Source organism: Ovis canadensis, chromosome 2 (assembly GCF_042477335.2).
Source record: "Ovis canadensis isolate MfBH-ARS-UI-01 breed Bighorn chromosome 2, ARS-UI_OviCan_v2, whole genome shotgun sequence".
In the NCBI taxonomy this organism is placed as follows: Eukaryota; Metazoa; Chordata; class Mammalia; order Artiodactyla; family Bovidae; genus Ovis; species Ovis canadensis.
In genome coordinates, this window is record NC_091246.1 from 2,058,133 (window position 1) to 2,085,329 (window position 27,197).

Below are 27,197 nucleotides of genomic sequence, written 5' to 3' on the forward strand. Positions count from 1 at the left end.
TAGTTTACAATCTCAAGTAGGCAAGTTGCACATCAAAACCACAGGCTATCACCTCACACCTGTCAGAACGCTGGTCGTAGAGGTAACGATCTTGAGAACACCGGTGGGGATGTGTATTAGTGCGGCCGCTACAGAGAAGTACGCAGGTTCCTCCAAAAAAGGAGTTACCGTATGATCACACAATTCCATTTCTGAGTATTTATGCAAAAGTAATGAAAACATCAAAGGGATGTGTGTCCTCCCAGGCTTATTGCAGCGTTATTCTCAATAGGGTACTGAAACCTACCTGCCTGTCACGGGACAATGGATAAAAGCTACAGATAGAGATGTGAAGAAGAAGCGTGTCCTTCATTGACGCCTGTGTGCTCTTCCCTGGAGGTCATAAGCTAAGAGAGAATCCAATGGAAAGACACTGATTGTAACTTTCATGCAGGTCCAAGGCAGCCAAACTATAAAGGGGCAGTGGTCACTGGCAGGTGGGGACGGGGAGAGAGGTTCCAGGGACACGTGTGCAGCTAGTAAGTCCTGGAGAGCTGATAGCGCAGTGCAGTGAACACAGACAGCAATGCTGTATGAAAACCGTCAAGATTCCTGAGAGCGAGATCTTATTCCCACCACACAAAAGAAGAAATGGCGGACTTCCCTGGTGATGCAGTGGCTAAAGACTCCACTCTCCCAATGCAGGCACCCTGGGTTAGATCCCTGGTCAGGGAACTAAGATCCTGAGTGCCTCAGCTAAGACCTGCAGGCAAATAGTCTCAAATAAACATTTAAAAAGCAACGACAACTCTGATGCAATGAAGTGCTAACCGATGCCACCCCTGTAGGCGACCATACACCGTGTTCAGACGCATCAGATCAATGTGCAGTGCACCTTGGTCTTGAATGTTGGGTGTCAGGTATGTTCCAATTAAAACCACAGTTTTTATTTTAAAAATGCATGCTCTTTGTCAAGATGAGGAAATTCCCCATCTGTTCCCATTTTTCTGAGAGTTTCTATCATCGAAAGTGTGCTGGACTTTGTCAGATCTTTCTGCTTCAACCAGTGTGACACATTAGTTTATTGGTATGGCGGATCACTTTAGTCGATTTTTCACTTGAGCCGATTTTTGAATATTGACCCAGCCTTGCATCCCCAAAATACCCCACAGTCATAGCTTATAAATCTTTTCACATATTGCTCAATTCTGTTTGCTAATACTTGGTTAAAGATTGATTTCATCTCTCTTTTTTCTTGCATCCATATCTTTAGCGAGTTATTGGTCTATACTTTTCTTTTTGGGAGTGCATTTGTCTGGCTTTGGTATCAGGATAACACTAACTTCATAAAATAAATTGGTGAGTGTTTCTTTTCCACTTCTGTTTCCTGGAAGAATTATATGGAATTAGTTTTTCTTTAAACATTTAGCAGAATTCGCCTATGACACCATCTGGCCTAGAGATTTCCTTCTGGGGAGATTTAAAATCACAAGTGCAATCCCCTTAATTGCTCCAGGACTGTTGAATTCTCTCTTCTGTGGGGAGTCCGCCGTGGTAGCTTGTGTTTTCCAGGAAGTGGTCTGTTTCCATCCGAGTCATCGGGCTGACTTACACTGTCAGGCAATTTGAATAAACAGTCCGTTCTCCCTCATGCACTTGGGGATGTGTGTGGCATCTGTCCGTCCCTACTTCTGTAATTTGTGATAACTTCTCTTGTCAGTCTTAATAAGTGTTCATCTTTGACCCCAGCTGTTTATGATCCTAATTCGCCAACTGTCTTCTTAAGTGGCCCCCCACCCCCCACGCCCCACTTCCCAGCCACACGGAAGCCGGGTCCATCCAGTCATTGGATCTGGCTTGCGTTGCCTTAAGTGAAATTCCGGTGAGTGGGGGGCTTTTGCGGTCTTGTCATGGGTCAGAGCTTCCCAGGTGGCGGTAGTGGCAAGGAACCCCGCCTGCCAGTGCAGGGGACGTAAGAGACGAGGGTTCGATCTCTGGGTCAGGAAGATCCCCTGGAGGAGGGCGTGGCAACCCACTCCAGTATTCTTGTCTGGAGAATCCCCATGGACAGAGGAGCCTGGCAGGGTACAGTCCATAGAGTTGCAGAGTCAGACATGACAGAAGCGACTTAGCACACACACGCACAGATTAGGTCTCGGCAAGCAGTAGGTGAGTACTTCACGGTTTTGGAGTGGAACCCACGTGGGAAGACAACACAGTAAGTCAGCCTGCGTGTGCTCCTGTCCGTGTGACACTGGCTCCTGTCCGTGTGAGGCCGGCTGGTAACTGTCACTCTCCTGTGTAAATTCTGCTGCACCCCACAACACAATGCTTCTTTTCAAAAGAAAAAGAGGGACAGGGAAGATGGACAGAGAAGGGACTGGTGTGGAAGTTTGGGGGGAAGAGTGAGGGGCCCTGAGACCCCGACGTCTCACACGTCCCCGAGTTCCCACACTCCCTCCTCCGCCTGAGGCTTTGCAAACAGGAAGCCGTTTGCAGATAAGGCTGCAGCCCCAGCCTGAGTCGAGTCGCTGGCCGGCCGACAGCCAGGCCACTCGCCCGACGTGCGGGTCTGAGCGCAGACTCAGCCCGGGGCCCAGGGTCCCCGTGGCCGCAGTCAGGACGCCCCCTCCGCCTGGTGTGCGCCTCAGGTAGGGACACTGCCAGCCCCTCTGCAGCCTCGGGGCGGGACATGAGAGATGCTGGGGCCACGAGGCGTGGCTGCTGGGGGGCACCGAGGGTACTGGGTGCGGGGCGGAGCGGTCTGCTCCAGGTCGGCCTGTCACAGGGACCAAGGCCGGGTTCATGGTGGAGACTGCCTGGAGCCGACCAAGGAGAAGCACTTAGTGTACCAGTTACTGGGAGACCGAGGCAAGCCCTGCCGCACTGCCTCCAGGCGGGGAGAAGCAGCTTTTCCTGAGTCCCAGCCGGGTCCGTGCCCCGCAGGAGGGGCGCCCCGGGGAACTGCTCCTCTTTCAGCTCAGTTCAGTCGCTCAGGCGTGTCTGGCTCTTTGCGGCCCCATGAACCGCAGCACAGCAGGCCTCCCTGTCCGTCACCACCTCCCGGAGTTCACCCAAACTCACGTCTGCCTAGCAGCTCTGGGTGGGACTCAGTGACGGGAGTCTGGAGGGGCTGCAGAAGGCAACTGTTGGGGCAAATCGGGTCCCCGTGTGTCGGGTCCTTTTATGATCGGGGAGGGTCGTCCCGCCTCCAGCACTGGGCTGTGCAACGTCGCAGGGGCATCCCCCCCCCAGCCGCCTGCCTGCGGGCTGAAGCTGGGCCGCAGTCCTGAAGCTGCAAGCAGACGTCTGGGAGCCGCTGAGTGTGTGTAACTGGGTTTTCGGTTTGATGGGAAACGTGTTGCCCTGGGTGTGAGCAGAGCAGCACCCCAAACTTTCACAGCTCCCCAATTTTACTTACGGTCTTGAACAACGTATATGCCAAATAAGAGGACACACAGATAATTCCTGTAAAGTTGGGGAGGGGAGTATGGAAAAGGCCTCTTCCTTTGAGGGTCTTGGTAAGAAGACAGAAAAGATGTGCGCCTTTGGGGTGACGCTGGCCGTGCTGCGGCCGCAGGGGAGGCCTAGTGTCACTGCAGGAGCAACACAGCGAGTGGGGTGCGGTGTCTGCCCCCGAGACCCGCGGCGCTCCCGAGGAACGCGCTGCTCTGCAGGCACTCGAGGTGCCATAAGGTGCTGGGTCTGCTGTGGGCATTTAATGAAAACGGACAATTGCATGTTTGGCGTGCAGGAAGCCGCATTTTTTTTCATTGCCTGTTTCATTCTTACCAGGTATTTCTCCTAAAAGTTCCAAATTGAATTTCCTTTCCCCTCCGCAAAGCTGCCTCCTTCACGGAGGAGAGGGTCCCAGTCTCGCGGGCTCTGGCCTCCCGGGTCCTGGCTGGGAGATAAGGGTGTTGTTGTTGAAGAGGCGCCAGGAGGAACTGCAGCTTCCTGGTTTATAAAACAAAATTCCTCTTCTAAGAGGGCAGGAAGGAGCCTGAAGGCTGGGAAACAGGCTCCCACCAGGGTCTGCCCACCCCAGCTTCTGCTGGCAGGACCTGCTGGGTGGGTGGGCACAGACGCACGAGTGGGCAGAGGGCCAGGGGATGAGGGAAGGGCTAAGGGGGCTGTCCGCCACCCAGGGTCCTCCTCCCGCTGCTCCCCTTTCTTGAGACCAAGTCAGAGCAGTTGTTGCTGTTCAGTCGCTCAGTCATGTCCAGCTCTTTGCGACCCCATGGACTGCAGCACGCCAGGCCTCCCTGTCCATCACCAATTCCCAGAGTTTACTCAAATTCATGTCCATTGAGTCAGTGATGCCATCCAACCATCTCATCCTGTCGTCCCCTTCTCCTCCCACATTCAATCTTTCCCAGCATCAGGATCTTTTCCAATGAGTCATTTCTTAGCATCAGGTGGCCAAAGTATTGGAGTTTCTCCTTCAGCATCAGTCCTTCCAATGAATATTCAGGACTGATTTCCTTTAGGATGGACTGGTTGGATCTCCTTGCAGTCCAAGGGACTCTCAAGAGTCTTCTCCAACACCACAGTTCAAAATCATCAATTCTTTGGCACTCAGCCTTTTTTATGGTCCAACTCTCATATACATGACTACTGGAAAAACCATAGCTTTGATTATATGGACTTTTGTTGGTAATGTCTCTGCTTTTTAACATGCTATTTAGGTTGGTCAGAGCTTTTCTTCCAAGGAGCAAGCGTGTTTTAAGTGTCAGAGCAACAGGTCTTGCTAAACACCCTGGTAGTCTCCTGACGTAGCTGTTTCTAGTTAGAGAGGATATTCTCATGTACACTTTTGATTAAAACAATCTGAACATGGCCTGCATCCCACAAACACCAATCGGACAGTGTCCATCGATCTGAGCACAAGCCATCTGCCGCTAGAGCGGTGGTTCCCTCTCTCCCCGCCCCAGCCCTCCTGCTGAGATGCCTTCTCATCGATGTAAGGAGATAACAGAAGCCACAGATGCCTGCAGCATCCTGGAGCACAAATGTCGGCTAAGGGCTTCCCTGGTGGCTCAGCAGTAGAGTCCACCTGCAAAGCAGGAAACAAAGGTTTGATCCCTGGGTCAGGTAGATCCCCTTGAGGAGGAAAAGGCAACCCACTCCAGTATTCTTGCCTGGAGAATCCCATGGACAGAGGAGCCTGGTGGGCTACAATCCATGGGGTCACAAAGAGTCGGACACAACTGAGCAACTAAACAAGCAAAACAGATTTGAGTAAAGCAGGTAAGACCACGCAGCGTGAAGCAGGATCCCATGACTGAGAGCCGGGCACACTAGCCCTGCGCTGTCCAGGAATCCACCGAGCCGACTTCAGGGCAGGGGGAGCGGGCGGGCTCACAGGTGTGGGGACGTGCCCCTCTGCAGGAGATGGGGCTGGGGCAGGCGCCAGAGACTGGGGTCAGGACACCGTCGTGTGAAGGGGCAGCTCTCCAGCGTTTGGTTTTTGATGCTGAACGCACCTTTGTGTGTGTTGAACCTTAGTTATAAAGAACCAGAAGACAAGAATCTGGAGTAACACCTCCCAGGATAGTCATCGTTGTCACTGCTGGGCAAAGGGGACATCTGGGTGGAGGTTTAAGTTGGCACCCGAGTGAGAAAGAGACAGAGGCAGAGAGAGAGAAGGAGAGAGAGAGGGATGCCCCAGAACGAGGGGAGCGGCCCCAGGCAGGCGGCCTGCGCACTGTCACTCACTGTCAGGCTTCCGGAATTCCGGTCACTGTTTATTCCTCCCCCCTCCCTCCAGGAGTCAGCGTCCTGCCAGCCTCACCATGAAGCGGGCTCTGGCTCTGGTGGGCCTGGCCTTCCTCTGTGTGCTCCGGGCTGGGGCCGCTCAGCAGACGGTGGACGATGCCTGCTCTGTGCAGATCCTCGTTCCCGGCCTCAAAGGTACGGTCCCCAGGCCTCCCGGGCAGTGCCGCCCACGTGGCCATCGGTGGGCAGGCGGGTAACCTGGGAAACGCAACCAGGAGGGGGTTCTAAAGAATGCTTTACACAGAGACCAATTGTTGTAGGAAGAGTCAGCAATTTTAAACGGTCCCTTCTGAATCCCAATAAAATGCACAAATGCACAGAAGTTGGAAGAAAAGCTGGAAGGAGACCCACCGCCGTTTCAGCAGCCGCGCTTCTAAGCACAGAGCCCAGGAGGGCGTGGCGCGCCTGTCTACAGCTCAGCCTCGTCCACAGATTAAATGCAAAACGGGGGCAGCATCTAGAGTCAGGCGTCTGGGTTTACAAGCATATCTCGAGGGCACTTCTGAGAAGATGCTGTTTCCATCTGCTTCGGGACCATTTCTGCCTCATCCAGATGCGGTGTCTCTGACCTGCGTGCTCCGCAGGCCCCGCAGGGCTTTCTCCCCCACCAGCAGCTGCCCCAGGGACCGGTCGCTTCCTTCAGCAGTGGTCTCTCACCACCTAGCAACGTGCTGCGGGCAGTGATGAGCCATTGAACTGCCAGGAGAAGGCCGGTCGCAGAGAGCTGATCGGCTGTCCCCCCCACCCCTCCCACACGCACAGGCTGGGCGGGTGCAGTGAGCAAACGCGATGGGAGATCTTCCGCAGAGGGGGTGTGCTGGTGAATCTGCCGGGATCCTGCTCGCCAAGGCTCACCTGCCAGCAGGTGGTCGGACGGGCTCTAAGCGGTGGCATGGGATGTCTGGGACCGTGGGCGACACGCTGTCACTCGGCACGCGGTCTGGGTCCCGGGTCTCAGGGGCAGGATGTCTGGGGCCGTGGGTGACACGCTGTCACTCAGCGTGTGGTCTGGATCCCAGGTCTCAGGGGCAGCCTCATCTCACACGTGTAGTTTCATGCTAGTCTATCAACATCAAATCAGCAATTCCAGTGGAGAAACTTCCCAGTACGTTTACGAAAGCCCTTGGAAATCTGGGCAGCTGGTTCTTTCTTAGATATCCAGCTGCTGAGGGATAACTGGCAAACAGAAGCTGCAGCAGCTATTCGGGGTGAGCTTTGTGGTACTGGATTCTGCAGGCTCCTTGGGAACCAGCCGCAGAGTCACGCTGACAGACCTGCCCGCACCTCGCCTGGTTACTCTCTGCAGCGTGTTCTGACTCAGAACTGCAGGGCTGCCTGAGAGCCTTCTGGGCTGAGAAGCTGACCGGAAGGGAGGAGGGATTCAGTGTTCTGCACTTTACGGGGGGGTCGGGGGAGTGAGGGGGCAGCAGGGGAAGGGTGGAGGAGAGATGCTCAGGTCCACGTGCATGCGTGCCCCCTGCAGAGCGAGGCTCCGCATCACAGCAGGGCCCACCCCCGAGACGTGGGGCCCTGTGGCGGGGGAGAGGGGGAGCAGGCTCAGCCGGCCCTCACCGCCTGGGTCCCCGGCTCACAGCTCCATCTCTGACCTTGCAGGTGCTCTGGGATGCTCCCTGGCTGCAGAAAGCAGGAGGCCCCAGGAGCAGAGAGAGGCCCTTCTGACCCCAGGCCCTTTCATGAGGCTCAGGGTCGTGGGGCGGCTGGGACTTCTCCAGCGCTTGGTGTGTAGAGCATCAGCGTCACACCCAGCTTCAGGGCACAGAGGACTCCCTGCTGCCCCCTGCCCTCTCCAAGTGGCTTCCCAACCACTGGGTGCTCTGGTCACACAGGGAGCCAGGGAAGGGACGAGGGCTCCGCCAGCCACACCTGCTCAGAATGTGCCCACAAGAGCCTGTGAAAGCTCTGATGACCGCACATGTGTCAGGAACAGCCTTGGCCAGTGGGGATGGAAGTGAAAACACAATACAGGTCCTGCTCTTACAGTGAAAGAGGAGGTAAGTGGCCTCCGCTTGTCCATTAGACAAACGCTGGGCCAGGCTCAGCCCACGAGGACCAGCGGGTGCCCGTCTCCTTAGAGAGGAGCCTGGAGGCACAGGGGATCTTAAATGCTGCCGCTTCGGCCGTCCCATGCGGACGCTTCCTCCACCGAGTGACAGGGGCTTCAGGTCCTTCTCAGCACGACTCCTGGCAGCCTTCCCCTGACTGGCACTGTGCTCAAGGTGAGGTCCGTTTGCAGACCCAAAAATAGCAGGCTCTCTTTGCATTTAGAGTAAGAGCCCTTTCCATTATGGCTGGAACAATGGGGTTGCAGGGAGGAGAGCACTAGTGTGTATTAGCAAGCCTGCCACTCAGAGATTTTAAAAGGGCATGGTTATTCTGAAGGTTTTTTCCAATTGATTGGTTCAGTTCAGTTCAGTCACTCAGTCGTGTCCGACTCTTTGCGACCCCATGGACTGCAGCATGCCAGGCCTCCGTGTCCATCACCAGCTCCCGGAGTTTACCCAAACTCATCTCCATTGAATCGGTGATGCCATCCAACCACCTCATCCTCTGTCGTCCCCTTCTCCTCCTGCCTTCAATCTTTCCCAGCATCAGGGTCTTTTCCAACGAGTCAGCTCTTCACATCAGGTGGCCAAAGTACTGGAGTTTCAGATTCAACATCAGTCCTTCCAATAAACACCCAGGACTGATCTCCTTTAGGATGGACTGGTTGGATCTCTTTGCAGTCCAAGGGGCTCTCAAGAGTCTTCTCCAACACCATAGTTCCAAAGCATCAATTCTTCGGCGCTCAGCTTTCTTCACAGTCCAACTCTCACATCCAGACATGACCACTGGAAAAAAAATTGATTGGAGGAAGGTTGATAAAACCATTTAGGTGACTCACACACGCACTTGGGAATTTCGCTCTTCTGAAATGTTGCTCCGGGCCGGTGCCGTCTTCTGCAGTCTCCCGGGCCCTTCCTTCCGTTGCTGGGGCACCTCTGCCCTGAGCTTGGCCTGGGGAGGTCTGCCCGCAGACTCGGCATTTGCAGCAGGTGTGGTGAGAGCCGAGCCGCTGTGGTCCTCCCTCGGCGGCTGTGGGCTCAGCCTGGCGATGCGCGTCCTGACGGGCATGCCTTCCCGCTCCGGCGGAGTCTCCTCTCTGTCTGGGCGCGGGAGCTCGCGCACGGTCGGCGAGGTGCGCAGGCGCGGGGCGAGCCGTACGCAAGGACACGTGGTCTTCCCTTCCGTGAGGCTGGAGGACGTACGCACACGGCCGCGGGAAATGAGCAAGACAGCGGAGCGTCAGCCTCTGCTGGTCCAGACACTACGAATACCCGTCATTCAGAACCTGATGTAGCAAATCGGCCTCAGATCAGCGCCCGACAGAGACCCGGCTGTGGGGAAAGGCTCCTGCGCTCCCGGGCGTGTGTGCGCGTTGCCGGATGCGTGTAACGTGTGTAGGCGGGAGGGTCAGGGGTCAGGAAGACAGTCCCCAGACAGCACCCCCAGCCCCACAGGAGCGCAGGCTCTATGCCCCCAGACAGCAGACACCATGAATTCAAGCCCTGCCGAACACCAACAGGGCTTGGAAACCGCCTGTGTTCCTGTAAGCGCGTCTAGGGCACCTCTGCAAGGAGGAGGTCAAGGTCAAAGTCGCAGGACAGGTAGCCACGAGCTTTCCTGCCGCTGAGTCTCGGGGTCTGGGCTGCCTCCCAGGGTGGGTGGGGAGGGGGGTGAGTCTCCAGCGACCCCCAGCACGCCGTGTGCACACAAGTCATCCCCTCTTTGTCAGAGATGAGGGAGCCAGGCAAGACAGTCTACATGGCCTGGCATGAGGAGGCCCGCGGACTCCAGGTTCTGGACTCCGCACGGCAGGACCTCGAGGAAGGCTGGGGCCTCCATCCAGAGCTGGGGGAGGCTTGAAGGGCCTGTCTCACAGGTCAGAGACACAGAGCCTTGGGAGAAGGGCGAGGAGGGGGTTTCTGCCTAGACTCGGGAGGAGAGAAACCCCTTGGAGGAGGGAGGTGGGAAGGGGGTTCAGGATGGTGGGGGGAACACGTGTGTACTTGTGGCTGAGTCACGTCAATATACAGCAGAGATCACCACGATATTGTAAAGTAATTACCCTACAGTTAAATTAATTAGAAAAAAAGAAAGCAGCCCCTTGGACCCCGCTCCTCAGGAAGCCTTAACTGTGCTGGGCGATGTCTTATTCCTGTTCCTGTCTCAGCAAGGAGAGTCTGGGGACACGAGGTGACGTTCGGGGCTCTTCAGGCTCTTGCTGACCTTGGATCCTTACTCCCAACCCCTGCTTATCCTCGGAGAAGGGCCCGTGGAAGTGGGTGGATGCAGGGCAGGAGGCGGCGTGACAGGTCGCGGTCCTGACGGCTTCCTCTCCCCGAGGAGGGGCTTGGCCGCCTGTCCTCTCCCCAGGGCTTGGTGGTCCTGGGAGGCGTGGCCTGTCTCTGGCCTGTATTCATCCGTGAAGTGGACACGGTTCCCATATCACATGGGGCTGCAGGGGGCAGGGGCCGAGGTGGTGATGCTATGGAGATGAGTGAAGCAGTGCGTGAGCTTTCAGAGTCCGTCTTAACCGACGAAAGAAAACCTGGTGGGTTTGCTGGTGCTACTTTTCCAGGCTTGTTGAGGCCCCCGTGAGGTCTGGGCTCCCCAGGTGCTCTCAGAAATGCGGACACACTCTCCTCACTGCCCTCCCGCGATGCAGTGGGTGCCCTGGTGGGCGCTTCCCTCCCACAGCCTGGCAGGTCGTCTGGTCCCAGCGCCAGCTGCTCCGGGCTCCCTGCCCGCCGGCCCAGACCCCCTGGCTCACCACTCCTCACCTGCCCAGGTGGTCCTCTCCCCCGACTCCGTGGGTGCATCCGCCTGCGTCAGCAGGCCTCCGTCAGAAGCCGCGTCATCAGGGAGGCCCCTTCTGGTCTCTGTCTAAATTACGGCCTTTTGTTGAAAACCTGCCTCGTCTTATTCTCGTAGCCCACGTCGCCGTCGGGGAGTCTCCGTCTGTCTGACCCCCATTCACATGCACGCAGGCTTTAAACGTTCCTTTTGCTTGCGTTGCTTGCGGAATTCTCTCTTTACTCCGGACGCCCCGTGTGCCACTCTCGCACGTCTGAGTGGTTTCCCCCATTTTCTTCTGCTGCTGCTCCGTGGGCGCTCGCATCACACCCTTCATGACCTTCCCCAGAGCTGCAAAATCACAGCTATGAAGGCTCAAACGTCTGTTCCCCTTTGCTGGAATTCCTGTGTGGTGAGTGTGGGGGTTTGTGGGTTTTTTCTTCAACTCCCGACTCGATAACTTCAAAACCGAAACAAAACTTTTCAGCCCTTCATCCGAGTCCTTCTATCTAATCTTTTGTTTCATAAACTGGCCTTGTCATCGGCTGTTCTGTTGCTCAGCCTGTCTATGTGTGTGTTAAGCCGCTTCAGTTGTGTCTGACTCTTTGCGACCCCCAAGGACTGTCGCCCTCCAGGCTCCTCTGTCCATGGGATTCTCTGGGCAAGAATACTGGGGTGGGTTGCATTGCCCTCCTCCAGGGCATCTTCCCGACCCGGGGATGGAACCCACGTCTTCCGCATTGGCAGGCAGGTTCTTTTCCACTAGTGTTACCTGGGAAGCCCCGTCTGTAGAGTAACTGGCTTTGGAAATTCATCCGACGCAGAAGATCCCTAGCTGGTCCTTCTTCAGTGCCATTTGCTCCTGTTCCCTCTCATCTTTGCGGGATCCTCTGGGTCTCATTTCAGAGCAGGTTCGGGCTGCCCCCTGAGTCCCGCCTCCTGGGTTGCTCCTTCTCTGTCACGATGCCGGTGGCCCTGCAGAGCCTGCCGATTCCTGGCGGTGACGCCCTGCAGAGCCTGCCGATTCCTGGCGGAGCCTGTCAGCTGGTGCTTCAGGCCGGACTGCCAGTGTTTCTCCCAGCGCCATCGCTGCGACGGTTTCCTCCCTTTTTAAAGAGAGAAAGAAAGTGGAGTCGCTCAGTCATGTCTGACTCTTTGCGACCCCATGGACTGTAGCCTACCGGGCTCCTCCGTCCATGGGATTTTCCAGGCAAGAGCACTGGAGTGGGTTGCCATTCCTTTTTAAAAGATAAAAAATCCCAAGAACTATCCTGCAATTCAAGGGCCCGTGTGTGCGCTGCACGTGTCGGTCGCCCTGAGTAGCGGCCCCCAGAGCCGCCAGGGCGGTGACACAGCCCCCCGCCTTCCAGGTCTCCTTGGCGCTCACTTTGCTCGTCTCTTCACACTTCGGGCCAGATGATCGGTTTGGGGAATGTCACTGGGGAGTCGGTAGTCTCAGAGGAGCGGGCCACCCAGTGAAGGTGCACGGGGGCCGTTCAGGCAGGACGGAAGTGCACTCGGACTTGTGCACGCCGGGGAAGGCGTGGCAGCCACAGCCACTCCCGGGAGCAGGGGCAGCGGGAGGCTGTGTGAGGCATGATGACTGTGGTGAGGGCAGGCTCCCCGTCTCCAGGGAAGGGAGACCCACCTTGCGGGGGGCGAGCGGGTGAAGCGCAGCCTCCTGGAGGGTCCGATGATGAGATGAAACCCCTCCAGGTGGAAGAAAGACCTGTGTGAGAAAGGCCTGGGCTCTGCACACAGGCTTGTGGGGCTTAGAGGCGGGGTGGTATTTTTAGGGACCTTTGGCTGTTGGTGGTTCTGAATCTCCAGCCAAGGGAGGTGTCCTAACGGGCTCTGTGTTTTAGGAAGGTCGTTCTGGAGCGGAGACCGGGGCGGGCGGGGGAGGCCTGGGTGTTCTGTCAGGACTCACCCCCTCGCTCCCGCCACACCCTGACCTGCTCTGGCACTGTTCTCTGTGACCTGTGCCCTGTCACGAGCTGTGTGAGGGCAGGCTCGTGGTCCACGCGCCCCCAGAGCTGCAGAGACGTGGCTGAGCATGGGGGCCCCAGAGGGGACCAGGGGAGCTGGCTGGCCTGTGCGCAGTCGGTGGATACTCACTGGCTCAGCTTTGGCCCAGTCTTTGGCTCAGATGGTAAAGAGTCTGCTTGTAATGCAGGAGACCCAGGTTTGACCCCTGGGTCGGGAAGATTCCCTGAAGAAGGAAATGGCAACCCACTCCAGTATTCTTGCCTGGAGAATCCCATGGATGGAGGAGCCTGGTCAGCTACAGTCCATGGAGTTGCAAAGAGTCAGACACAACTGAGCGACTTCTCTGTCTCTTTGTGACCCCATGGACTGTAGCTCAATAGCCTTGGTGAGGGGGATGGAAAACCAGAAATGACTCAGGGCCTGGGGCTTGGCATCTGGGCGAGTCGATGTCTCAACGGCAGGAAAGTCCACAGAAGAGACTACTTCTGGGGGAAACCCTGGGGTCGATTTGGGACATGCCAAGTATGTGGTACCCGGGAGACTCAACAGACAGCCCATTTCCCCTTTTCAGTTTTGAACAAAATAAATGAAACAGAGTCCAGTGACAAGACTGGGCGCCAGCCCTGAGTGTTGTCTGGAGAGGGGCTGGTGCATTGCTGCAAGAAGGGGGTGGGCGAGGACACAGAGTCCTGAGAGCAGACCGGGGAGGGAGACCAGCTAGGAGGGGGTCAGGAAGGGGGGTGAAGCCCCTGGGGGCTGGGCAGGAGGGAGGTCAGGGCCCTGGCTGGAGGCATAGACGTGGAGCAGCTTTCTCTGGTTGCCCCGTCCGCACAGAGGCTGGGGCCCAGCGCTTGGCGTGAGGTCCTAACGGCCTGTGGCTTCTTCCGCAGGGGATGCTGGTGAGAAGGGGGACAAAGGCGCCCCAGGACGGCCCGGGAGAGTCGGCCCCACGGGAGAGAAAGGTACCTGCCGCCCCTGGGCCCTGGGGGCGCTGCTGGGGGAGAAGAGGGAGGGGGGTGTGAGTGAGCAGGTGCCCAGAGCGCTCTGTAAACAGCGCTCCCAGTCCTGCCTGCCTGGCACCAAGAAACAAAGTACCTCCTGGGAGGCACACATCGAGGGACGGCCCAGGGCGCGGAGCTCAGCTCTGGCTGGCCCTCACGTGCCAAGTGATCGTTACACGCAGGTTCAATTATGACGGTGTGCAAACAGTGATGGAAACAGTTACATCGGTGTGCAGGGGAGAGAGGGCACAGATTTGGGTGGGCCATGGTGGAGGGGGGCACTCTATGGCCTCCCATTTATGGCTGATGGGCCCTAGTCATTTTTTTGGGGTTCTGAAACCTGAGAATGGAAGTCACTTTGAACCTGTTCCCTCGTTAGTAAAATGGTGTCGTGTAGCCTGCCTCCTGGGCTGGTGCTGAGGTTCACAGGGAAGCAGCTACATGGTGCACGGTGATGTCAGCCAGTGTCCCCTTTAGGGCTCACTTACTGCTGCTGCTTTAAAATTCGCAAAGTCCTTAAAAGCGGTGTGCCGAGTGCTCTGTCAACGCTGGGACACTGGCCTGGGGGCCCACGCCCTGAGATGCTCTGGCCCGTCCCCAGCCAAGCTCTCAACGCTGGCGTCAGGAGAAGGTGCAGCCACACGGGAAAGGCCGTTACGTTTGTCAGCCCATGCCCTGTTTGCTCACTCTTTCGAGGTGTGATTTGCCCATCGTCTCCTTTGGGAGGTGCCATCCTTGACTTTGGCCTATGAAACCCTGGTCCCACCAAGACCTAGAGCGCTTCGGTCACCACCACCCTCCCTCAAGCCCAGGAGCTGCTTTTCATTAATTCTCCCTTTACTTGGAACAGATTAATTAAAAAGTAAACCAACTAAGCTCCTGGCTCAAAGTCCAAAACGTATATTCATTCCCAGGGACTAGCCTCCTTCCTTCCCCACCAGCCACCCTCCCCTCTGACCAGCTGTCAGCGTTCTCCATCTTTGCAGAGCGATTTTGGAATGGCCAGGTGAGCTCTGTTCTTCCCTGCTTCTGTAGGAACAGTTGCAAAATGTATGTACCGTCGTGCGTCCTGTTCTTTCCGCTTGTCCGTGTACTTGGAGATCCGTCCACAGGAGGACACGCGGGTTTGCTCGCTCCCTCCTGATGACCCGGTGTCCGTGCTTTAGCTGACTGGTCTCCCATTACTGCAGGTTTGCAGTTTCCTAGCGCCTTGCTGCAGTGAGTCATCTTTAAATGTCATTCCTAATGTGCACGAGTGGAGCTTGAAGATGAATTCCAGGCGTGCGTGTAATTGTAGATCGAAATGCTGGTGTATTTGAAATCTGAGTGGATATGGCCGTTCAAAAGGGTCAAATCTGTTCACCCTTTCTTTCTTATTGAAGCAAAAGGAGGCCATCCGCCATCACCCTCATTGCCTCAGAGAGCTGCCAGCCTGGCAGCAGTGAGAGGCTACATCAGTGTGCTTTTTAGAAAGAGATGTTCACTTCTCCGGCCACATGAGGCCTTTGCTGGGACGCGCAGGAGCTCTCGGCGCAGTGCCCAGACTCCTGGTTCCGGCCCGCAGACTTAGTTGCCCCGAGGCACGTGGGATCCTAGTTGTCCGACCAGGAACTTTTTTGTTAGTTGCTGAGAAAGTGTGAGGGATTCCCTGCAGATGTCCAGAATGTCCCATGGGCGTCCAGTCTCCCTGGTTTTGCACTGTTTTCCCCGTGGGACCCCTTCCTTCCCTTCTCCGCTGGCTCCTGACTGGAGTCTTCCCATCCCATCAAGGACCCGGCCCTTGGAAGGCCCTCAGTCAGTTGTCTGGGAAACATCTGGAAAGAATGCGTCTGAAACCTGTGGGTGGCTTGTCTGAGGGCCTGGGTGACTGTGCGGAGACCCGCCCCTCCCCAGGTTCTGGCGGGGGGCGGGGGGTGGTCTGTGGCCCAGGCATCTGGCCGTGCTGGGCTGGGTTCTCCCTGCTGCCCGCCGGGCAGATGCTCTACCCTGAGATGCCCCTCCAACCAGGAGGACCAGTTGGGCTTATGCAGCTTCAGCTTTGGTTTGGGGGTCAGCCGAGATGGGTAAGACTGGCGGCCGGTGCCAGGGAGTAGGGTGAGTGGGACCGCAGCACCATGCCCCCGACATCCTTCTGAGCCCAGCTTCCACGGAGTGCCAGGGCTGCTGCAGGCGGGGGTCTCCCGCTTTGGCTGGCATGACATGTGTTGGTAGGGGGTGGCCCTCTGGTCACACATGGAGCAGCCCCCTTGCTGGGAACTCAAAGCAGCTGCACCAGAAAGTGCCTGCAAGCTGCTGGCTAGCTTTTCTGGAAGAACAAAGACGGCCCTTGCGCACGGCAGATCCCCTGCACCCCGCCCACCGCTGTCGCTGTCCTTCATTGGAACGTGAGTCCTGCCCGCACTCTGCAGGAGCTGCGCTTGCTGATACCACCTGCTAAACGTGTATCATCTCAAGCCCCCAGACACGCAGCTAAGAGGCTGCCCGCCGGCCCCCGAGCGCAGGAGCTGGGGCCCCTCCCGGCCTGGGAGGGTGGAGAGCAATCCCGACCCTGATGGGCTTTCTGGGTGCTGGAACGCATGCGTCATCCCCGTTAAAAATCGCTGAGGAAGCGGGCTGCCAGGAGCTCTTTCTGCCCTGTCTCCTCTTCAAAGGACCGTGTGAGATCTTCATTAAAATTGATGAGAATCGCCAGCCCACTGCAAGCCCCGTCCCCCGTGCGTGGCCAGAGGACAATGTGTGCAGTGCCCGTCTCATTAGCAGAGGGGATGGGCTCCCTGGGAGCCACCACCGCCGGCTCTGGAGGCGTGGAACGACAGGGTCTGAGTGTGTCTAGTGTGTTCCCAGGGCGGGAAAGTTTGCTTTTGTCCTAAAGGACTCGAGAGGAGGCAGGATGAAGGCAGTGGGCTCTTGTTGCAACCAGTCCCCGCCCGCTTGGCAGTCACTTGGCTTTTCTGACCGTGGGTCGCCCTCAAGCAGAGAGCGTGTGAATATGTCAGGGGACCCAGTGGTTCTCGCCTCTTTCTTCTCCAGCAAACTCCACAGAGAGACTATTCCTTGAGGAGCGGCAGGCAGTCCACACCCCGAAGGTCTCGCGAGCGCAGGGTCACACTGCAGGACGTGCTGGGCTCCTGCTCCCAGGTTCCAGCCCAAATGCAGCGAGGCTGACAGGGTTGCAGGGTGTGTGTTTATGTTTGCATGTCTGAATGTGTTGTTCGTGTGCGTGTGCATGTCTGTGTGAGTGTTAACATGTGTACGCATGCCTGTATCATGCACACATATGCACAGGCATGTATACGTGCACGTTTGCGTGAATGCATGGGCATGTGTATGTGCGTGCACACGTGACAGGCACACCCATGCATTGTGTGTCATATAGATGTGTGTGTGTGTGTACACGTGTGTGTGCACGAGTTCCCCAGCACCAACACTGCCCGCAGCAGCACCCACAGGTGGTGTGTGGGAACCATGCAGGGCAGGGTGCTGGTCGTGCTGGCGAGGGCGACCACTCACTTGGGGCCCAGCTTCCCCCAGGGCCCACCTTCTGCACAGAGGCCCTCTTGTGAGGCCACCAGGCTGGGAGCAGGTGGCCTGCTCCCAACTTTGAGGCCTTGGAGTCACTCCACGATGTGTTCAAATGTAGATTCTGGTGTGTGAGCTGGTGGGCCCAAGGCTCTGTGTGTCTGTGTGGGTCCAGGCGGGGTCGAACAACAAGGGGAGTTCAGCCAGGGCCAGGGCCCAAGTTCTGAGCACCCCGCACACGGCTCCTCAGGGGCAGGTGGGCAGTGCCATGTGCCCAGCATCTCAGACCACAAGGAGGACGTTATCACCACGTTGTTTGGAGAGAGTCGACTTTGAGGACTCAGATGCAGGGCTGGCTGACCCCCAGCCTTGGCTTGCACAGGTGGCCTCCTGCATCTCCCGCCTTCTCACGCCCCCAAAGCCTCAAGGGTCCCCAAGCCTGGTTCTGGGACCAGGATGCAGACCAGCATCTGCATCACCTGGGAGCTTGTGGGGACACCCCTCCCAGACCTCTGGAGTCCTCCCTGGTGTGGGTCCAGCCATCTGTGGTGACAAGCACATGGGGGCCTCTCCCCGGATCTGCAGACCCGCAGCGCCTTCGCTCCCCTTGGCCTGGAGCTCCAGGCCCACCTCCATCCCCTGCCCCATGAGCTGCTATGGTCTGATTGTCCGTATCTGTACCTGGATTCTCAGAGCTCCCTGCAGCAGTGATCACATCCCACACTCCTCCAATTGGCTGTGCAATTCATAGATGGGCTGAACACCAGGGGCTCTGCAGTCATCCTCAGGTTATGGCTTATGTACAACAGCAGGATGTGTGCCAGACCCTGACTGCGTCCTTCAGCAGATGAACCAAATCATTACTTGATCGACTGCTAAGCTGGGAGGTTTTGTGTGTGTGTGTGTGGGGAGGCGGGGGAGGAAGCACTTCACCAGATTGTTCCTGATGAAGGCGCTTCCCCTCCAGGCCCCCTGCCAGGCTCCCACCCTCTCCTGTCTGCTTGGGGCGGCAGGGGCTGTCTCAGGGGAGCAGAGGGGTGGACAGGTGTTGTTCTGAGCTGCAGGGGTTTCAGGGAGAAGTGAACCTCAGGTTGTTGGAGGCCTGCACTCTGTCCTCACGTTTTCTAGTTGGAATCTTCTTGGCAAACAGCAGACTCTGGGTGATGGGCCCACGCTCACACCCAGCCTACCCCAGTGTGACCCAGGCTCCTCTGCGGTGGTGGGTCTTCTGAGTGAGGCGGCGCGTTCCCCAGGCAGGAGGTCGCTCCCCAGGCTCCAGCGCCCTGCCCCTCTGCAGTGGGGCCCTTGTGCTGGGAACCATCCACCCTGCTCCGCACTGTGGGCGCAAGTCCCTTGACTCTGTGTGTCTGCCCTCCCGTCCGCAGCTGTGTTTGGGCGGGTGGTCTCGGAGACCTCCAGCTGCTCTGAGCGTGGGTCTTCATGGGGCTGCCGGTGGAGCTCAAGTTTAATCTAATTTAGCAGACCCTGCTGGACAATGAGGAAACAGTGTGAAAACCAGCTGAACCACCCCAAGAGACCCCCATGCCTCTCCTGTTACAGCACTCGTTACTGAGGTTAGAGCCGCCTCCTCCAGCAGACACTGAGCTCTGTCTCTCTTGTGTCCCCAGCGTCACGCAGGGCACATGTGTCTGGGGCAGGAGCTCGCCTTGTGGCTGGGCCAGGGACCTAAACCCTGGAACCTGGTCTATGCAATGAACTGCTCCTGTAATAAACAGGAGCGCGTCCGTGCACGTGCTCTGCCCCAGGCCCCTCCTCCTTGTGCGGATCTGAGCCGGCCCTGGTGGACTGAGGGCGTGTTTCCGCCTCCACCGTGGGTCAGCCCTCAGCCTGTGCTCTGTCCTGTGACCTTGACCTGCTCTGAGCTGGGGCAACATCACAGAGGTAGGACTTGCCTGAGTGCTCGGTCTGAGGCTTGGTTGAGTGGAGGACATAGAGGTGTGCTCGGAGGCCTCCGCTGTTCAGTAGCGTGCAAGGCTAAGGGGGGGGGGGGATGGTGACAACAGGTGACATGAGGAACCTCTGGGGTCAGTTGACCCCACGACCTTGGAGAGATTGAGAACGGCTACGTATCCGGCCTCCTCGTGTGCATTCGTGGCTGTGTGCGTGTGTGGCTGTGCACACGTGCGTGGCTGGGTGTGCGTGCGTGTGTGTTCCGGCAGATGGCGTGCCTACATGTCACCTGTACACGTTACCCGTGCCTTGGCCGACCGTGATCTTGTTGTTTCTGCAGGAGACGTGGGCGACAAAGGACAGAAAGGCGGTGTGGGGCGCCACGGGAAGATCGGCCCCATTGGCTCCAAAGGTATTTTGCTCGCATCTCTGGCTCACGTTCCCTCGCAGGCTCACCGCTGGGCGCTCGGAGAGCAGCTGGTGGGCGTGTTTATTGTGTGTGCTTTACACGTGATCAGGTCTCTCCCTGGTTTTGGGAGCGATCAGACTTGACTGGGTGCCACCAGGCAGGGGTGCCCCCACCCTGCAGGGCCTCCTGATTGTCCCCCGAGCCTGGGCAGCTCGTTCCCAGCACGAGGGCCCCACTGCAGGGGCGGGCCGCTGGAGCCTGGGGAGTGACCTCCTGCCTGGGGAACGCGCCATTGCACTCAGAAGACCCACCACCGCAGAGGAGCCTGGGCCACTGGGGTAGGTTGGGTGTGGGTGCGGGCCGGTCACCCGGAGTCTGCTGTTTGCTAAGAAGAGTCCAGCTAGGAAAGGTGAGGACCAAGCTGCCTGGGCTCGGGGGACAATCAGGAGGCCCGTTTGAGCAGCGGAAGAACGGTGTTCTGGACACACTGTATGTCCACCTCCAGCTCGGTGGCTCAAACTTCCTGAGACTGGGGGGCGGCTCCCCATGAGCACAGGGGAAGCAGCATCAGTGCCCACCTCATCCCGTTTGACCTGCACGACCCTGGAGGGTGGGCTTAGAAGACGAGGCCCAGGGCAATCAAGGGGTGGCTCGGCCTCGTGCTCTGCCCCCTCCACCCTCCGTCAGCGAATGATTTCTGAGCCCCTGGCTTATCTGCACCTCTGCTGGGCCCCGGGGCTCGTGATGAGGCAGGCAGGCCCCGGTCTCGTGGAGGCCCCCACAGGTCTCGTCGTGGGTGTTGGTGCCAGGAGACCGAGGCTGGGGGACCTGGAAGGCTGTGGGGGCTCTGCCCAGTGGGCACACCCTCCGCACAGTCCTGGCCAAGGAGCCCTTCCTGCCAGGGCCGGGCTGGGCCAGGGCAGGTCCCTGTGGCCCCCACCAGGAGAGACCACCTAGACCCACTCGTGACTAAAAGCCCCAGATGGGGTGACGGAGCACAGTCCCCGGGCCCCACGCTGGGGACAGGGACTGTCTCTAAAGCGCCTCTGCCCCTAGCAAATCCGCAGGGAGCCTCTGCTCCCAGGATTCGTCACGGAGCACACAGACGTGTGTGACACAGAGGATGATACGACTGCTTGCAGACAACTTTAAAAAGGGGTGGTAAAACATTTGTAACATAAAATTCATCGCTTTCAGCGTCCAATTCAGCGCCACTAAGTTCCACTGCCGTGTTGTGCGACCACCACCGCTATATATGTAGTTCCAAATTACTTCCGTTACTCCAAAGAGAAACTCTGTCCTCATGAAGCAGTAACTCCCCTCTCCCCTCCAGCCCCAGCAGCCGCTTATCCGCGTTCTGTGAACTTGCCCATTTAGATATTTCACATACATGGAGTCACACACTCTTTGTGCTTTTGTATCTTATTTCACTAGTATGATGCTTCCGAGGTTCATCTCCACTGGATCAGGCGTCAGGACCTCCTCCCTTCATAGGCTGAACAATTTTCTGTTGCATGGAAGGACCACATTGTACTTGCCCCTTCATCTGCTGGGGGTCGCTGGAGGGGTTTCTGCCTTTCAGCCATTGTGCAAAAGGCAGTGGGTGTTGCTTACGAGTAGGGGTGTACATGCTTGTAACACACAGCGTGTGCTCTGGGTAAATGTTAGAGTCTTACAGGGGACAGCTTGCCCTGGGGGTCCTCAGTGGGCTCAGCTTACCTGAGCTTCCATGTCTCTGAGGCTGCCATGCTGGGCCCTTGTCAGGCTGAACCCTGAGTCATTCTCAAGCTCCTGATGCTGATAAAGGCATCACTAGGATGGAGCCTGCCGAGCTCTCTCCATCTCCATCAGACAGAACATGGGTCTCCAAGGATGTGCACTTCACTGTCCCTTCACTGCCCCCAGGTCAGCGGAGATGCTTGGGTTCTCTCAGGGGGAAGAAAGATTACGATTTAGGGACATCCCTGTGATTTAAAAATAAATATCCTTCGTCTGATTTCAAAGCAGCTAGAAGCTCTGTCTCTGTGGCTTTCTCTGACCCCCTTGTTTTATAAGTTGGCAGAGATGGAGGGTCAGAGTGGCTGAGTGGCATGTCCTGTCCACGGAAGGCTGGCGCCCAGGGGTCCATGGTGACACCTCGCTGCCTCCCAGAGAGGGTCGGGGAGGACCAGTCTCATCTTGACTCTGTTTGGCTGGGTAACCCGTAAGGTCCATTCATCTCTGAGGTCACATGTTCTAGCTGGGTTCTCTTGCTGTGATGAGGGCCTCAGACAGGACTGGCACTGAGCCTAAGATTTCCTGAGGTGATGGATGTCCTAGGAAACGTGCTGGCTTTCCAGGATCGACGTGATGCTTGTCTGGTAACCTCTAAGTCCTGTGCTATGTGTGTGTTCCCGCTCATGTAAGCAGAGCCTGGAGAAGCCATCATCGACAGACTGTGCCTCCCTACAGTTCACTGCGGGAGGAGGGACCGGGAGGAACCCCAGGGCACTGCCCGTGGAAGAATGAACGCTGTCACCTGGACAGTCTGATGGAACATGCCCCAGCTCTGCTTGGTGACTTTGGCCTTGCTTCTCTTTTGCAGGTGAAAAAGGAGATTCTGGTGACATAGGACCCCCTGGCCCTAACGGAGAACCAGGTATGGCATAAAGGGTCCAAGGATTTCTCAAACGTGTGTTAAAACTGCACTTTTAAAACGTATAAATCATGACAGCATGCTGCAAGGGGCTGGAAAGCAGCACACGAACCTGCCCTCCCCTCCCCGGGCGTCGCTGCCTCTGTGGACTCCTCCAGTGTTCGGTTTCCTCCCGCCTGAACGAGTCTGTGTCCTGCTTAGGGCCGTGGTCTGCCTGCCGACTGCATGTGGCCCCAGCTCCTCATTCGGCTCAGACACAGGGGTCCTAAAGACCCCTAAAGGCGTCCTTCCCTGATGCGTCTCTGGGGAGCCCACTTGCTCTGAGCGCCTGGCTTCTCTGAAAAGCATGTCTGTACCTCCTGGGTCTGCTCTTTCTGGAGTCCTGCAGCAGACTCCCCAGGGGACCCCAGCTCGTCCCTGCCGGCCACCCCTCCTGGGGGCCGCGGAGGCCCGGCTGCGGGCAGACCTGTCCTGTCAGTGTCCCGTCGCCCCCACTTGCCCCCTCTCCCCGGAGGAGCCCCTCTGCTGCCTCCCCTTCCTTCTCCAGCGGAGCCGCCTGCCCCACCGCCGGCACTGGCCAGCCCACCGCCCAGCTCGCGCCTCCAGCGTCCCCGCCAGGTTCACGTTGTCCACAGCCCCCCCCCCCCACCCCCGCCGGACTGTCCCTGCGGTCACCTGCCTCGGCTGTCCTGTTTCCCGTCCCTGCCCCGCCCTCCCTCGGCTCTCGCGGCCGCTCAGACCCGTTGCTGAGACCCCCTCCTGGCGGGTCTGCAGCTGCGGGTCCTTGTCTGTCCCTCCCGGGTGACACAGGAGACCCCTCACAGACTGGATGAGGGGGGAGCGCGGTGTCCGCGTCCCTGGGGCGGCCCCTGTGCGCGCTGAGGGGCCCGTCGGGTGGACAGCGGGCCCAGTTCTCCAGCTCGGCCCTCAGAGACCTTGAAGACACGTCTCGGAGGAAGTTCCCTTAGAGCGAACCCACCCAGGCGCGGCGGCGCCAGGTGCCCCGGGAGGGGAGCGCCCTGTGGGTGGTGGGGGTGAACGGGCTCTCGGTGATAAAGGGTGCTGGGAGTCTGGATGACGGGCCAGACACCGAAGCTGACCATCAGACTGCGAAGGTGGGCTGAACGCTCACGCAAGGGAGTCCAGGAATAAGTCCTGCGGCCGGGCGGAGCCGCTGTGGGCGGAGCCGCTGTGGGCGGAGCCGCTGTGGGCGGAGCCGCTGTGGGCGGAGCCGCTGTGGGCGGAGCCGCGGGACGGTGGGCGGAGCCGCGGGACGGTGGGCGGAGCCGCGGGACGGTGGGCGGAGCCGCGGGACGGTGGGCGGAGCCGCGGGACGGTGGGCGGAACAGCGGGTGGGAGGAGCCGAATCGCGGGTGGGCGGATGGTGGGCGGAGCCGCGGGTGGGTGGGGCCGCGGGTGGGCGGGCGGGGCCGAGTCTCAGGTGGGCCGAGCCGCTGGTGGGTGGGCGGGGCCGCGGGTGGGTGGGCCGAGTCGCGGGTGGGCGGAGCCGTGGGTGGGCCTAGCCGCTGGTGGGTGGGCCGAGTCGCGGGCAGGTGGGCGGAGCCGGCAGCCCTTTCTGATCTGGAGCGGATGCTGGAGCCAGGCGTGTCTCCACGTGCAGCTCGCCCGGGACGCCGTGACAGCCAAGTGGCATCTCGAGAAGGCTCCTTACCCCGTGGAGCTCCTCAGGGCACGAAGATTAGGGTCCTCTCGAGAGTCCGGGAGGAGACACCTGAACTGGAGCGTGGTGGGCCGCGCATGTGTGACCAAACATCGCCCAAGGGCTCCAGCTCCACCACGCTTCCCAAACGTCTCGTCTTCTGTCCCCCGCCCCCGAAACACGGTCCAGACATCCTCCCGCGGTGACGGTCTCGACCGCCGCTCTCGCCCACCCCGTGTCACTTCTGCACCCCACTGATTCCTTCCCACGGTGACCAGAGCGAGAATGAGAAACTGGGACCTGACCCGGGCGCCCCTGTTGCTGCCCTCCCACCGCTCCTCGCCTTTAGGGTCAAGCCTCGCTCGCAGCTTAGACGGCCTGCGTGTCTGCTACATCACGTCGGTGCTTTGGGAAGGAGGCTCATCTAACATGCTGGCCATGGTCTCCATCCGCAGGCATCCCGTGCGAGTGCAGCCAGCTGAGGAAGGCCATCGGGGAGATGGACAACCAGGTCACCCAGCTCACAGCCGAGCTGAAGTTCATAAAGAACGGTACGTGCTTCTGGGCACCTTCCTGCTCCAGGGCCTCCCCCAGCCCTGCCCCGGGAACTGCTGTCTACGGGGGTGGTTTCCGTGGGCCCGGCCGGGACTCCGTGTCTGTGCGCGCTGCACGGTGCGCTGGGTCGGTGTTCCGGGTCGGTGCTCCATTCGGGGACCGCCGGCGCTCACCCCCAGCCCTGTCGTCGCAGCCGTTGCTGGGGTGCGAGAGACGGAGCAGAAGATGTACCTGCTGGTGAAGGAGGAGAAGCGCTACCTGGACGCGCAGCTGGCCTGCCAGGGCCGGGGCGGCACGCTGAGCATGCCCAAGGACGAGGCCGCCAACGCGCTGCTGGCCGCCTACATCACACAGGCCGGCCTGGCCCGCGTCTTCATCGGCATCAATGACCTGGAGAGGGAAGGCGCGTTCGTCTACGCGGACCGCTCGCCCATGCAGACCTTCAGCAAGTGGCGCAGCGGGGAACCCAACAACGCCTACGACGAGGAGGACTGCGTGGAGCTGGTGGCCTCAGGGGGTTGGAACGACGTGGCCTGCCACCTCACCATGCACTTCCTCTGCGAGTTCGACAAGGAGCACATGTAGGGGGCCCTGCCCCGCGGCCCCTGCATCTCCAGGGCCTGAAAGGAAAGCCAGTGTTTCTGGCTATTATTCCTAAGAACTTAAAGTTTTACAACTTGTAGCCAGAATGTTTGTTATGTAATTATTACTCAGAATTGCTTTTGGCTTTGTCCAGAGTATAAAATGACTTCTTTAATTATTACAACAGTTAAGTACAAACAATGGTAGGGAGGTCATAAAGGACTATATGGAAAAGCATTCTCTTACCTTTGATCAGTGCTTCTATGAATTATATTAAAATACAAGTTCCTTTTATTAACCAAGTAGAGACAGCTTTGCTTTGCTGCAAACCCAGATTTCAAGAACAAGAAAAATAAAGGCTCTGAATCTGATTGAATGTGCGGTGTCCTTTCGTCCTCCACGTCCTCACTAGCGGTATTCCTTGTCTGTTCCTGTATCACTGTCACCCCCAAACAGCAACTTGTGACAAGTCATCGGTGTCCCTGAAGGTGCTGTGGGGCAGGACTTCACACCAGGCACAGCCAAGCTCTGCCTCACCAGCCACACTTGACCGTGAGGTCACACTGGTGGCTGGATGAGGCCTGGGTTCCTCGCTGGGGGCCTCTGCCCTGGGCAGCCCCTGAGGACCGCTGGTGCCTCTGAGCAGTGCGGCCTGAGCCCATCAGGGAAGCAATGCCCCATCGCAGTCTGCATCCCTGTCTCAGGAGCCAGTGGCCAAGCCCAGCCTACACTCAGGAGGGGACTCCTGGGGGCGGGGCCACTGGGGACCATTCTAGAAGCTGCCTGCCACAGTCACCCATGTTTCTTCCTCCTGTATGTCAGAAACCTCAGCAAAAAAACCCCCAAGCATCTTCATTTTTCTAAGGAAGCATGTAGATGTGCACGCACAAAGGAAAACAGCTGGGGCTGGGGGCCAGTAGGGGGCTGTGGGGAGACAGTCTCAGGGACCCCTGCGAGTCTGTTTTGGGAGCGAGGCCCTGGCTACCCGACTGTCTGCAGAATGCTTGTACACTGATTGCCTCGGAGGAAGGGATGGTCTGCCTGGGGCGGCTGGGGCGGAGGGAAGGCCGGGTGACGCCCACCGCAGGCGGAGGCTGGTCCTCTTGGAGCACCCTGTGGTGTGTAGGTACCACAGCAGCCCTGCTCGGGGTTTCTGCGGGCGCCCCCACAGCACCTCCGGGCCTGCAGGCGTCCCTGCCCGCAGCCCACAGCCCTGAGCTGGCCTGGGTGCCTGCCCTTCACAGGACGTGCAGATCCAGCCCAGGGGGCCTGTGCCAGGGAGCTGTCCGCGCGGGGACAGTGCAGGGCAGGGCCTCGGGAGGGGTCCGGCCTGGGCCTCCTGAAGCTGAGCCTCTGCTGCGTGAAGGCCTGGACATCTGCCTGTGAGACTGCCCCTGGCCACCGCCCTGGTTCTAGGGTGGGTCAAGGGTGCCCCCACCCGGCCAGAGCCAGGCTCTTCTCCCGGGATAAGTGCACCTCCCTAGACTGCGTCCCGCTCTTATCGGGAGGTGGAGTGGGTCACCTCTGTGATCTCATGTGGTCTCGACTCTCAGGTGAAACCAGAGGGAGCCATACCCGCCTCCTCCTCCGCCAAGCCCTCCTGGGAGGCCCCGTGCCAGCAGGCCGCGCAGGAAGCCCGCGGCTCGGTCTGTGGTCCGGTCCAGGCCACACGCCTCTGCAGGGCGGTGATGACTGCAGCCGCATTTGTTCGGACGCGACAGCCGGCGGGAAGCCAGGACTGAAGCGCTAATTCAATCCCCGGGCTTGGCAAGGGAGGGCGCGGCGCCCGATCTGCGGAGGAGGAGCGGCGGTCTCGCTGCGGGCGGACCGGGCTTCACAGGCTGCACCGAGGCGGGACCGCGACGCTGTGCGCGAGTCTCCGAGCGCCCAGCGCAGCGCGGGAGACCCGGATGCGCGCCGGACGCGGCCTGCGAGGGCTGCCCGGCGGGCGGCTGGTGAGCGCGTCCACACTGCCACCCAGCGGCCGCGGAGACGGACGAAGAAGGAACAAAGGGATGACGGAGCGCCTGGGAGGGGAGGAGCGGGCCCCAGACCCAGCTGCAGGCAGCCGTCAGGAGAGAGCGGAGATCCTGTGGTGTCCCCTCCAGGAGCGAGTGTGACCCCAGGTGGCTGCTCGGACTGCAGGGGGCAGACGGCTCTAGCCAGGGGCTGTCATTCCTGCCCTGGTCCCCACCACCTGCAGCCCTGGGCCCTGGGGGTCTGGGGGTGAGGGCTGCAGCCAGACTGGCGGGAAGGTGTTTCCTCTCAGACAGGTGTCCTGTGGCTGTCCATCCTCTTGTCCCTGTCCCGTCTCTGGTGCCGGGT

At 58.9% G+C, this 27,197-nt stretch overlaps 1 protein-coding gene across 4 annotated transcripts; it reads left to right on the top strand.

Annotated features, from left to right (window-relative positions):
- The first annotated feature begins 1,942 nt into the window (after positions 1–1,942).
- Positions 1,943–25,243, top strand: COLEC11 (collectin subfamily member 11). Of its 4 annotated transcripts, none has more exons than XM_069575205.1 (7): positions 1,943–2,148; positions 5,750–5,892; positions 13,491–13,562; positions 19,372–19,443; positions 22,025–22,078; positions 24,191–24,286; positions 24,484–25,243. In XM_069575205.1, the coding sequence occupies exons 2-7, from the start codon at positions 5,775–5,777 to the stop codon at positions 24,873–24,875; spliced, it is 804 nt and encodes a 267-aa protein (XP_069431306.1). In that variant the 5' UTR covers positions 1,943–2,148; positions 5,750–5,774; the 3' UTR covers positions 24,876–25,243. The 4 variants fall into 4 exon arrangements, with proteins under 4 accessions (XP_069431306.1, XP_069431308.1, XP_069431305.1 ...); XM_069575204.1 differs by lacking the exon at positions 1,943–2,148 and adding an exon at positions 2,310–2,630; XM_069575207.1 differs by lacking the exon at positions 19,372–19,443 and having other exon boundaries at positions 2,079–2,148.
- Positions 25,244–27,197: the final 1,954 nt, after the last annotated feature.

Coding starts and splice junctions, on each gene's coding strand:
- COLEC11 (XM_069575205.1), top strand. CDS start 5,775: ATGAAGCGGGCTCTGGCTCTGGTGGGCCTGGCCTTCCTCTGTGTGCTC. Junction 13,563..19,371: donor CGGCCCCACGGGAGAGAAAG/GTACCTGCCGCC, acceptor TTGTTTCTGCAG/GAGACGTGGGCGACAAAGGA. Junction 24,287..24,483: donor GCTGAAGTTCATAAAGAACG/GTACGTGCTTCT, acceptor CTGTCGTCGCAG/CCGTTGCTGGGGTGCGAGAG.